This window comes from Cydia fagiglandana, chromosome 5, assembly GCF_963556715.1.
Source record: "Cydia fagiglandana chromosome 5, ilCydFagi1.1, whole genome shotgun sequence".
In the NCBI taxonomy this organism is placed as follows: Eukaryota; Metazoa; Arthropoda; class Insecta; order Lepidoptera; family Tortricidae; genus Cydia; species Cydia fagiglandana.
In genome coordinates this window covers 9853218-9866577 of record NC_085936.1, presented here as the reverse complement: position 1 = coordinate 9866577, position 13360 = coordinate 9853218, and the positions used below count along the sequence as shown (strand labels likewise).

At 36.1% G+C, this 13360-nt stretch overlaps 2 protein-coding genes across 2 annotated transcripts; both read left to right on the top strand.

Annotated features, from left to right (window-relative positions):
• The first annotated feature begins 1596 nt into the window (after positions 1-1596).
• Positions 1597-11047, top strand: LOC134664442 (uncharacterized). The gene is made up of 7 exons (XM_063521101.1): positions 1597-1814; positions 2529-2645; positions 5578-5692; positions 8266-8388; positions 9495-9575; positions 10170-10236; positions 10939-11047. The coding sequence occupies exons 1-7, from the start codon at positions 1736-1738 to the stop codon at positions 11026-11028; spliced, it is 672 nt and encodes a 223-aa protein (XP_063377171.1). The 5' UTR covers positions 1597-1735; the 3' UTR covers positions 11029-11047.
• Positions 11048-12133: 1086 nt separating this feature from the next.
• On the top strand, positions 12134-13360 carry LOC134664814 (huntingtin-interacting protein K). Its single transcript, XM_063521551.1, has 3 exons — positions 12134-12419; positions 12531-12638; positions 13171-13360. The coding sequence occupies exons 1-3, from the start codon at positions 12261-12263 to the stop codon at positions 13264-13266; spliced, it is 363 nt and encodes a 120-aa protein (XP_063377621.1). The 5' UTR covers positions 12134-12260; the 3' UTR covers positions 13267-13360.

The following is a 13360-nucleotide window of genomic DNA, read 5'->3' as shown; positions in this document are numbered from 1 at the left end:
GAAACTTCTTAGAAAAGCGTAATAGCTGAGTACAAAAAAGTAATTGCAACGTTTTTGGAAATTCTACCCCTAAGGGGGTTAAAAGGGGGATGAAAGTTCGTCTTGGGGTGTAAATTTTATTTTAAGCTAGGAACTTGAAAGTTTGCAAAAAGGTATTAAATTAAATTACAAGAGAACTCATTTCAGCGTTTTTGAAGATTCATCCCCTAACGTGATGCAAAAGGAGTTGAAAGTTTGTATGAATATCAAACAGTTTTTTTTCAAGCTTTCAAGCTAGGAACTTCAAACTTGGTAAAAGGGCATTAACAAATTTAACAATATATTAAAAGTTTGTATTATAAAGTTTGCATCGATGAAAATTATAGGTACTCAAGATGTAAAATGTTCAAGATAAGAGTCCACGCGGACGAAGTCGCGTGCAACAGCTAGTATTTGATAGCTTACACGCGCGTACGCGTATACTCTCGTATAAAAGTTATAAAACGCTAGTCTGAAACCGCACTAATCGAAGTTTGCACTTACACGAATGAACACGAGTTTATAATACTTACGACAGAAGATTTGTAGGTACTATTATCTACAAATTGGTATTTCTACTTGAATAAAAATAGATTTATTATATATTGAAACCGCATTGCAATGCATTGTTCGGTGTACAAAAGTTTAATACAAAATACTATCTTACCTAATAATAACTGTTGGTTCACAGAACTGGGTTAATAGACTAAATTAATGTAAACACTCCTCGCCAGAGCACGATGCAAATCGTTAATTAACCCAACATAGTAAGAAGAAGAAGAAGACCATTTCGAACTTTAAGAATCTCATCTAAATTTTTTATTTAGTTAATATATTTGCATAGGTAAAGACCTATGTATTGGTGCGAGCCATTATAACACACAAACATAAAATAATTCAAAAAATTAAGATTCTATTCTGAAAGTTCGAATACACTTCAAGGTTAGTTAATTCGCCGTGCAAATAGTGCAACGGTGCAAGAGCGAATGGACTTGCCAATTCATTCATAATGATAATTTGATTAGAAGCTGCTATACTATACCCAAACCTCGTGCTTTGGAGTTTCGTGCCAAGTCTTTAAATGTCGAGGTGACAAAATTATGTGCAGTAGCTTTGCAAGAATGCGCCGCTAGATGGACTACCTATAATACTCATCCCTTTCGCCGCCATTTCGCGTATGACTCGTAAATAATACCTATGGCAGATCGACGTATTCGTCGAAATTCCTGATGTTAGCTGTGTTCACTGCGTGAAAGATGTCGGAACCACCAAAAAAATACCTAAAAGCGTCAACCAACATTGACGCCATTTAACCATGCTCCTATTTACCGCCAATACTTCACACCAAGGCTTCTGCCAATCTATGATGTCGTACTAATGAGTGACGCGAAGCGATAACAACACGCCTATTCCTACGACCAACCAAGCACATCGCCTTACAAACAAACCAACATAATCGTACCTTCGAAATCTAAACAAATATACTAAGCCAAAGATTAATCTATACTGGTTTTTCGTATTGGATACACTGAGTGTGTTTAATTATAAGCCAGCTCTACATATCACTTGACTCAGCAAATCTCTGATAACATATCACACTCTTACCCACTAACAAAATGCCATATTGGTTTACATACGAAGCGTTAACGCATCTATCGTTCACGGTTATTTTTAACAATAATGCCCAAATAATGTGACTGTTATACGCAAAATAATAATGAATAATACATGGGCGACGGTGATATTCTTATTAAGTTTGATAGTGTTAGTGTGTGCCGAGTTTAGTGACAGTGAAGGTAAATAAATAACAAGTACAGTAGGTATTATCATATCAGCAAACCGAGACACATTACTTCCTGAGGAGTTTTATCTTAATAGAAAGTAGTGGAAAAGCAAAGTCAAGGACCTATAATCACATATTATATCAATAAAAGGCCCTCTAGTGATAGGTTGTAAATGCTTAAAGATGTTACATTATATATAAATAGCTAATTAACGCATTTTAGTCCTTTTGGTTTACCCTGCTAGGTAATTAGGGTCCGATACTTTTTTCAAACAGGACTAACTTTTTGCTTTTGTACACTAATAAAATTATCAGCATAAAAGCCAAAACTATAGGTACTTAAACAAATACTGGTCACATAACTGGCGATTGGTATTTTGGATGTGCGGTAGATTATGTATATGTGCTTGTAAAATAATTATGGGACTTAAACTAATTAGCATTTAATTTTTACTCACTTATACAATATAATAATACAAGGCTCGCAGCTAAGTAGCTAAACCTTCAAGCAGTCCATAGTCAATCATAATAACTTCTTACCATAAGTAAAAGCCTCAGTATGTGTATCAATAATAAGTGGAAAAACATATACTTAGCTGAATTTTCCTCTTTGAAAATGCGTTATTCTTATTATGGAAAAGTTTCCATAAAATAGTTTGTTAAGTGTCTGGCCAAGTCTATTGCGCCGTATACGTGAAGTGTGCAATATAAATGAAATTACTTCCAGAACAATGCACGATCTCACGCTGCACAGGCAAAGAATACCAGTGCATAGGCGATAGATGCTACTGCGCGGCTGGTTATATACCTAACCCAGCACAAACTGCCTGCGTCAAATGCCCAGGTAAGTTAGAATAGAATAGAATAGAGAGCGTTTATTCGTGACATAAAATAAAAGAAAACAACAAGTAACACAACAACATAACAACACAACAACAACAACAACCTTCAACAACAGCCTTTGTACTAATGACGAATGTTATTTTTCCTGTTTTGTTTTGTTTTTTGTACAATAAAGTGTTTTACTACTACTACTACATAATTAGTCACGAAATGGTCCCGACTCAGCTGGTGCTAGTGGTCGTCTTAATTTGGTAAATAGTGGTAAATTAATAAAAGTTGATGGTGATGGCTTTTGGCTAAAATAACCAGCCAGTACCTCCATCATTTGTGTATTTCTTAACTTTTTTTAGGTAGGTAGTAGTAGGCTACAGCTGTAGCTATCTACATGAGGCTTGATTTTAATGTGCGATTGATTCTTATCTGACCCGATAAAGGGTTAATGTCCTTCTAGACGTTAAGGTGACCTCTGTTGGTGTGGTTCGTCGCCAGCAATAGGTTTGATGGCAAACCACTACACAGCTGGAAACCAGCAAGGTCACGTTTGCGGGAAGCATGGCTTGCGCCTGGCAACTGTGTAGAAAGTATACTTTAGGCATTTGAATACACAGAGAAAGCGAGTAGAGTATATAGGTACTTATATACCTACTTACTTCCATCGTACATGTTATTTTGTACTGAAATCCTAATTAGAAAGCAAATACATAATCATTATTAGGACGTATACTACAATCTAATTGGTTGATGCTGAATGCCGATTCTTATAAAAACACTGTCACAATTCAATGGCTTTAAGGTAGGCATGATGTATGTTCAGATTGATTGATTGCATCTATGATTTGCTAATTATATTTTATTGTAGATAATCTGCAATCGGAATTAATTATCAATATATATTGCCGCGAACAGACTTTATTATACCCCCAGTTTATCGTGACAATGGAATTCAGTCATATGTCATATCTCTGCTGCATTTTATCTTTCACGTCATAACATAAAAATAGACATAAAAAATAGTATGTTTTATATTTCGTTCTGAGCTTATTCAGAAGCAAATATTTAAAAACAAATTAAAACGAAGGTCGAATTTGTTAATCTGCCATGCAGTGATCTGCCACCACCCTTGTACGGTCGCTGTGAGGTACTGAGGGGCTACAGCGAAAACCGAAATTCGCAAATTTCTGGGAATTTTTTTTGTCACTAATTACGCCGTCATTGGAGTAAAAGAGAAAGATCCCCGCAATTTCCGAACTTCTATTTTCGCGGTTATAGCCCTGTACAAGTCAGGTCATTTCGTGCAATGAGTTGGGTAAGTAGGGTTGGTAGTTGGGTGAGTTGATACGGGTTGTCTACGTGCAATTTTTGACTTGGCGTTGATGACTACTACTACTATTACTTCATTGACGTGGCGGTGAAAAGGTTAAGCGAGCGAACTTATAGAATCGGTAGAGACACTGGGCCCTTGGTCAGCCGACATGCAGGCCTTTGTGAGGGCCCTGTCGGGGCGGCTGATTGACGCCACAGGGGACCCCAGAGCTGGCGCGTATTTCTCGCAACGAATCGCCCTGGCGGTTCAGCGAGGAAACGCCGCCAGCGTCATGGGTACCATGCCACAGGCGGACCTACCAAGAGGGGGTATTCTTTTTATAATTAGGTTTTTTATTTTATAGGTAAATTTTAGTATTAATTTTATTTTGTTTGTAGTTTTAGTTTATTTTAATAAGTTATTTTATATCGAATATGTACATATTATTATTGATGATAAATGTATTTAAGTATATAACAAAGGTGTCCTATATTAATATAATAATAGAATCATTATATTTTCAATGTGATTGTGATAGGTAGTCTTATTCACATTCTTAAATAAAGCCCGCGGAAACCGCAGTTGAAACTACGAGATACACATTCATATTAAAATGAATAAGAATCTTTCATGTCTTGCTTTAATGGGTCGTTATATGAAGTCGTAATAAACCGACTGCATTTAAATAATCGAACACGTTCTCATGAAAAATTACGTAACGAAGCATTATACATGTTAAGTACCCACCTGCTCTCATTGCAGAAATTAAAACAAAACTCACGTATCCACTGAATGCATCGAAATATTCGAAGTATCCGCATAGGCACACAAATTAACTAATTAAGTAATTGATCATAAACAATAACAAGAATCATTACCAGGATTAAGAAAGAGTAAATTAACGTAGCATCTGATCTGTTGTTCACACGCGAACGAGAATAGGTGTACCTACTTGCTTATCTCTTTGACACTGTATAGTATTACAGGGGAATTGTTTTTCTATGAATTATCAAAGACTAATCTAAGTATATTCAAAATTTAAAATTCTATTTATATATAATATTCACTTCGCATTCAATATCACGGTTTGGTGCACTTATCCGAGTGCCTTCGGCAGACGTGTCCCGCCCAATCCCACCTAAGCTTGGCGGCCTTAACACCCACATCTACTATATCTACCAGTTTGGGAGCGCAGTTCGGTGTTCCTGACCCGATCGGTTCTGCGGACTCCAGTCTCCAAGTATGATGCGCTCCATTGCTCGCTGGTTAATCTTAAATCGGGACTTCTAGGCTTCCGTTAATGATCAAGTTCTACTAGTTTTAAGTTGTAGTTAATTTTAGTTTTATATTCATTTTATATTACGTTTATTGTACAATAAATGAGTTTCACCTCTCTACTAAATAAATAAATAAATATATGATGTCACTTTTTAGTAACGATTTACATACAGGTACTTAGGGTAAGACCACGGAAAGTTTTCACCGACTCCGGGCAGTGACACATACATATCCCATGGGAATGCCATAGGTACTTGACGTAGCTATTGACATGAAAACTTAACGTAGTCCGACTCTACATGTAATGGTGAAACCAAAACTAATGTAAGTAATAAATTAAATAATTTTACAGGATACATGGAAAAATGTTACGGGCCATGCTGTAATTCACAGGGCAATGGTAGCCTGCAGTGCTTTCAGGGGGTCTGTCAGCGTTGCTATGACCCTCTTGACAATTGGATTTGCAGGTCAGTATCACCAAAAATGTATGTAACTTCGTATAAGACGAATAAAGTCTAAGGAAAAAACGTGCCTCGGAAATCAAGAAAAAGTCGTTCTCGAATAGATGTCGCACACATCATTAGCCTATGCTCGGCTAGATGGCGTGACGACACCGTTTCATATTTAACAATTTTAACACGTAGATATCAGTGAATGAACATGGATCATAATGATATAAAAATAATTAAATCATTTATCCATATTTATACATTTTTTTGATCATTTTATACGTTTTCATTTTGAGTTTTAGTCGTGTGTCGATAGATGGCAGTAAATTTACTGTGACTACAAAATTTACTAAGACAGGACCCCTCTATACTATTTATCTATTTATTATTTTTGGTATCACTAACGATACCTACTTCTACATACCTATACAGTACCTATAGATACAGCCGCCATCAGATATAATTGGAAAGAATAAGATGCTCAATAATATCAGACCTTGCATGCTTTAAGAGCCCTTCAACGTGCACACAGCGCCACAGCTAAATACCGTAACATCGGGGTACTTTGTCCCAAAATCAAGATACTTTTTACTATTCGTTTGAGCACTTCAATTTTAATCGTATTATGACACTTTTATAGTCATAGGTATTTAACTGTGGGTATAATCAACTCATGCACATACGTAAAACTTAATAAATCAACCTCTAAATATTTTTTAATTTTTCGCAAAGTTTGAGCCAAAGTTGCACTTTGAAGCGGGTTTCTTTGGCCCTCGACTTTTCATTGAGTACAACGTAACGGTTTGCAATAAAAGCGCAAAGAAAGCTATTTAGATTTATTACACAATACACATGTATATCAAATAAGGACATAGTAGTAAGATTCATTTGTTTTTATTACAGTAAAAAAGCAAACTAATCAACACAAAGTAATAAATCTATTAAACATGATTTTTTTAATAAAAACTTTGCCAAAACAATCAGAAAACCTTCTAAACTTATCCATCATAATCATTAGAAATAGTTAACGTGCATAACTATAATTATCATATGAAAAAATAGTTTTCGTATAGAATTATTTTACTAGGTAGGCACCTAGTTAACAGTCGACTGTAACAAATCAGTCTTAAAAATTGATAATCATTATATAAGATATTAAACTTATGCGGCAGATGTTCTTTATCTTTGTTTTCATTAATTCCATTACAATCCAGAGAATCTGTCTTTGAAACCTGAGCCTGTGCAAAGAGACAAAGTGCTGTGCTGGAGCACAGGATGAACCACAGGCTGCTGTTCCTGGGATCGTGATTTATAACCTGCGTCAATAGTAAATTGTCTTCTTAGTTATCAGATTGATTTCGTGCCGTTATGAGAGCTTCAGTAGATGAAGCGAGACTAATATCTGCGTCGCTGCTCTCTGTGAAGGAAATGTTTACCCATGGGTCAAAGAAACCCGAAAACCATAGCCAAAGAATACTTTGATTTTCAATAACATATACTTCTCACAATAATGTCTTAAATTCTATGATTTATATCACATTAGGATCCTAGATACATATCTGTTACGATTAATAACAATCAAACACTTAAACTTATTTGCTTTCTTTGTTTCGAGAAAAAGTTTGCACATTATAAAATCGCGTAGTATATAGGTAACAACTTGTGACCGAAATTATGGACTGACCAATCAGCGTTGTTAACGTGAAACTGTTTCTACCCACCGCCCCATACGGTCATCTATCGATGAATAGCGCGAAATACATCGATAGGTCCTGACGTGCAGCGTGACGGGAAGTTAAATCTTTTTTTCGTTTTGAGACAAAGTTACCCCCTTGGGCTAAAGTACCCCGATGTTACGGTAATCGTGGTTATTTAAATTTAACGAAAGATATTGAAAAAAGGGGGCAGCTACGTACTGTATTGTGTATTTAAGTACCTTTTGAATACATCAAACTAGTTTTTGTGTTGCTGGTTTCGTCGATCTAGGAACTCAAAACAAAAACGGCCGTTTTAACTTTAGACGCATAGATTGACGAATCCAGCAACATAAAAACTAGTCTGATGTATTCAAAAGGTCCTTAAATACACAGTACAGTACGTAGCGGCTCCCTTTTTTCAATATCTTTCGTTAAATTTAAATAATCACAATTATTTAGCTGTGGCGCTACTGTGCACGTTGAAGGGCTCTTAATGTCTTGATAATGAGGCTTTGTCAGATATTTGCGACACTTTGGTCGCTCCAATATATTTGATGGCGAAATTGTGATGGCTCCTCTACACTATATCGGCGATCGTTGATACCTATCATCGTCTATCATCGGCAATATCATCGTTCAACCATCCACACTATCGCTTGTAGTAGCATCCGCCCGGCGATTCCTTTTGTGTCCCCAAAAACCAAATCACGGTCGCAGGCGATGATAGACGATGACTGACGAGGACTGTCGAGTATGTCCTCTACATCGCCGATAGTGTAGCTGTAGAGGAGCCAGTGACAAACAAGCACAGTACAACTTGGCTGATAGTAGTTACCGTCCTAATAAAACCCTTTTTCATGACACTATTAATAATATTACGTGCTTTCGTTTCAGAGACTCCCTGGATCAAATACTGCTGATCTCCATAACCCAGGTGGTTATGGCTACGGCGCTGGTGCTGGGTATTATCGCAACATTCGTGCTTCTGTACAAACTGTGTGCTGCAACCAACTTGAGGTACCTATGTATCGGCTATACTCTGTATCATGGTATAATAATATACTCCGCCTGGTACTCTCTTCCCGCCTTTTCTAGGTCACCTGACTGACACCAGGGGTGCGAAACTCCTGACTTCGGCCAAACTCGGCTCCGCTCGGCTCAGCATTGCTCCGAGCAATTTTTAGGGTTGGCACCACTTGACTTCCTTTTGCGTGCACGACCACAGATAAAATAATCACTTGAATTTTGATAACCCTAAATAGCCGAAAGGGATAGTGCCATATGTTAGAAAGGGAGAGCATGATTCGACCCTGAACCGCTGTCAAACTTCGGTTTTCTAGGAAGTTTCCTTTCTGTACGGTAGTACTATTATTTATTCTGTGCTGACACAAGCCTACGTCATCATGCGACAGCGCTATATGATAATATGCGCTAGCGCTATATATAGCGGCCATGTTATTGTGACGTAGGCTTGTGTCACTCTGGGAAGAGAAGACCATGTTTTATTAGACTATGCTCTGTATCTTTAGGTACTTAAATAAATGAAAGCAAATAATTTGTACATTTTCGGGTAGTTACCTAATATGAGTTATAACATTTATTGATTGACCAACCAAATACAAAACCACCTGTGGCCTATTTTATAAAGCTACAAGTTACAATTTACAAGCGGAAGTCTCTTTCTAACCCTATGTGTTACAAGTTACAATTTACAAGCGGAAGTCTCTTTCTAACCCTATGTGTTAGAACGAGACTTCCGCTTGTAAATTGTAACTTGTAGCTTTATAAAATAGGCCACTGGACTACCACCTACTTTGAACTTTAACCTACATTATTTGACCATGTAATGTTTTTTTTTTTCATCTATCGTCAACTGGCTTAGATAAGAAGTCATTTGAGGGTAGATTTTGTTTTCTCTTTTTTAAATACCTAACGATACAGAGTATTGTGTCCGACCGAAATTGGGATTTTTGGCGAACCCGAAGTTTCAGTTTTTTTGGATTACACGCATTTAGACCTAAATGAGGTTATAAAACAATTTCCAGCTTGCTGGGAATTAATTTTTCGAAAAAAAAACAATTTTATTGACCTAATATTACGTTATTATTTTTTTGTCATTCTAGGCCATCCAGCAGTAGAAGTCGGCTATCCGTCGGAAGCCTGCAAGTATATGTCGAGGAAAGACTAAGAGATGCGCCACCTAGGTAAGATCAGGGCTATAACCGCGAAAATCGAAGTTCGCAAATTGGTGTTAAAACACCGAAACCGGTAAGCCCTCAGGACCGTATATTTTTGGTGTAGGTCCGGGGGGCGTAGTTCAAAACTTGCGCTGCTCAATTTTGGACGGGAAACCGTTATGAGCTTAGGGGGCTTATTCTGATTGTAATAACAGCGGGCCTACCGCGAACCACGTTCGACGTGTTGCCTCTCTGTCGCATTTGTAAATTTGCACGTAAGTGTGATAGGGAGGCAACACTTTGAACGTGGTTCGCGGTAGACCCTCAGGTTATGAATTTGATGATAGATATGATCTGTCAGCTCTCAACAGTGACATTTCTTCATCTTTTTACATCTCACAGATCATATTCATAACAAATCCAGATCAGAGTCATAACATACCTATTATACAATTGGTACAATTTATACATGCCTATTACAATCAGAAGCTGAGGCTGGATCATTTTGTTTTTTGTTTTAGTTGTGTCGAGATAATGTAGTAATAATATTTAATGTAGTAGTTTTAATCCAGATTATCAACTAAGTAAATATTAAAATGTATGAAATTGTATGAATTTCAGGTACTCGCGAACAGCGCCAGCTGGGTCATCAGTGTATCCAGCAGTTGCATTTTTGAACGCAGGATTCGTAAGTACCTACACATGTACTCGTACCTATACGCATTATAATAGTAGGGGGTCATCCATTAATTACGTCACACGAATTTCTAGGTTTTTTGACCCCCCCCGTCCTTGTCACACTTGGTCACATTTGGCAAACCGCTCCCCCCTAGTGTGACGTCACATTTTTTCTACGAAATCGCCAAATCGAATTAAGTAAGTACCTAAGTATTATTAATATTTTATCAAAATATTTTTGACGATATAAATATTAGTAATTTTATAACCCAAAACTGCTTAGGAAAGAAAATTAAATGAATAAAAACGATTATCGTTTTAAAAACTTGTTATTTAAATGTACAGCGAATAAAATAATTTAAATAAATTTTTGGTTACTGATGAAGTTAATGTGACGTCACAAAGTTTGTGTCTCCCCCCTCCCCCATGTCACAATATGTCACATTTTCTTGACCCCCTCCCTCCCCCTAAACGTGTGATGTAATTAATGGATGACCCCTAGTTAGGTATTCATAATTAGCTAAAGGTCCAGTTAAGAACGTCATACATTTACGAGTAGGTCTTTACTTGATAAATTCTACTGAAATGCACAATTACACAGCACAATAAAAAGTGGTATTTGTAGGTATTACCTATCTTAGGTTAGGTTATTACATATATCAAAATTAATTTAGTACGGTTTAAAACAGTGATAATTCTATTTGCATTTCAGATACACGACAGCAGTGTACCTCCGCCGCCTTACAGCCCTGAAAGAAAAGAGGAAGAAACACTACCTCCAAGCCCTCAAATGTATATTTAATATAGAGAAGTTATTTATACATAGTTTAATAAATAATACCTATAATAAATCACTTTGAAATTTTATATAATTATATTTCTTATTTTGTCAAAAATTTATATTCCAATAAGCATTTATTTTATCGCCGTTTACTTATTTTTTTTACTGTAGGCAGGTAGGTAGATTAATTCCCAACTTCCTGCTACCTCAAGGTTGTCTGTCTGTAAGAAGCTTTATAGATAAGACCGCCTCTATTAAATTTGTATTGCAGCTCTATTAAATTTGAATATTATTTTCTAATTTTTATTCTTTCATTGAGGTGTGCAATAATAGTTATGTACGATAGGTAGGTACACTAGGTACATAGTAAGAAATTCGGCACGAGTTGCAAATTAGCTATTCGCACGTGTACCTACCTATTACAATGTTTTACAATAAATATGGCCCGTTTAATTTTCGACAGGCACGCACTTTTGTATTGTATACTTCTGTGGCCTATTTTATAAAGCTACAAGTTACAATTTACAAGCGGAAGTCTCGTTCTAAAACATGGGGTTAGAAAGAGACTTCCGCTTGTAAATTGTAACTTGTAGCTTTATAAAATGGGCCACTGGTGACCCAAAATTTTAAGACAATAATTAATTACGTAAACATAAAATAATCTGTAGTTTTATTATACCTAAGTATTTATTTAAACAACTCCAATAAAATATTTACATTTCGCGCCTTTTTCTACTGACAGTGACAAATTCGTTTTTTTTTTCTTTGTTATACTTCATTTATCATTAAAAACGCGCATGACGTTACTAAAGAATTCAATCTGTGGCTCGGCTGTTTTACTGGTAGCTGAAACACACTAGCGTCCGGGAGCGTTCAGATATCAAATAAAAGTTATTTTTTTGGACCATAAGAAATAAGCTTTTACTCTGTGATCAACAATAAATAAAATATTTACTTAAATTAACTTGCAGACTTACTGCATGATCATATCTGGACATATAAAGCGACATCGACAGTATAACTTTCTCTCTTAGTAATAAATGTTTTGGATAGACTCTGAGTAAATTAATCAGGTTTCCTAACGTACTCTTCTCTAATGTTCATTCATTTCAATCATTTCATTTTCGCGATTCTGTACTTGATTTACTTTGGACTTGGATGTGAAAACAGTGACCACTTATTGCGATGATTTGATGTGCACAATTACAAATACTCAGAACCTTTCACATATTGTAATTTATCAATAAGACACAATGGCAGACGAAGAAATCAACGGAGATACAGACGATATTCAGCACGATAAAGACAAGACCCAGAAGAAAACTGCAAAACATGATAGTGGAGTTGCAGACCTAGAAAAAGTGACGGATTATGCCGAAGAAAAAGAAATTTCCTCACAGGATATATCTGGCGTGAGTAGAAGTCAATATTTCAATATGAACAAACATTTTGAGGTTATGTCAAGACCAACCTAAAGATTCCACTTGGATGCTTGCGAATATGATTATTCTTATGCTTTCCAGGCTCTTTCTTTAATCGGCGACAGGAGGAACAAGGAGGCAGCGGAACGTCTTGAAAAAGAGAAAGAACTACAAAAAGTGTCAGTTAAAAAGGATGACATAGAATTAATTGTAAGTGAAAGCTGTTTATTATTTATTAGCAGGAGAGATGTAAAGTTCGTTTTTTTTAGCATTAGAAATTAGGTAAACAATCTTGATGTGTCTTTTAATTGAAAAACACATTTTAAAAATAAGTTACGGCAAATATGTAACAATTATGAATCTAATACGATCATTTATATTCATCTGCTTTCAGAAGTAATAGTTTTAGAATTTTAAGAATCGTATTTCAATTAAAAGACATGTCAGCATCGCTTACCTTCTTGCAAGTTCTTTCTAACGCTAAAAAAAACGAACTATAGCATAGGGTTCAAATCTAATTTATTTTATTTGTACAAGTCTACCAAAAACAACCTTACTGTACTTATTACTATTTAACACTACACTACTTAGATATTCTATATAGCATAGCAGTTCAGTCCATTGCGTCTGAGCAGTTTGTTCCTTATACAAAAACTACTGTACTCTGTAATTTGTTTGAGCTAGGCCATGCCCCTAAAGCCTTAAACCAATTAGCTTTCCTTACAGTAAATTCCTTTTGCAGGTAAAGGAAATGGAAATCTCCCGGACACTAGCAGAGAGAACATTACGGGAGCACAGAGGTGATGTGGTGGCGGCTTTAACAACACTTACAAACTAGCGCCACTATTGAGAAACTACTGAAAACCAAAACAAGTCATTTTACCATGTTCAATAACTGTTATTGAATGAAAATAGACTTTTCTATCTTGCAA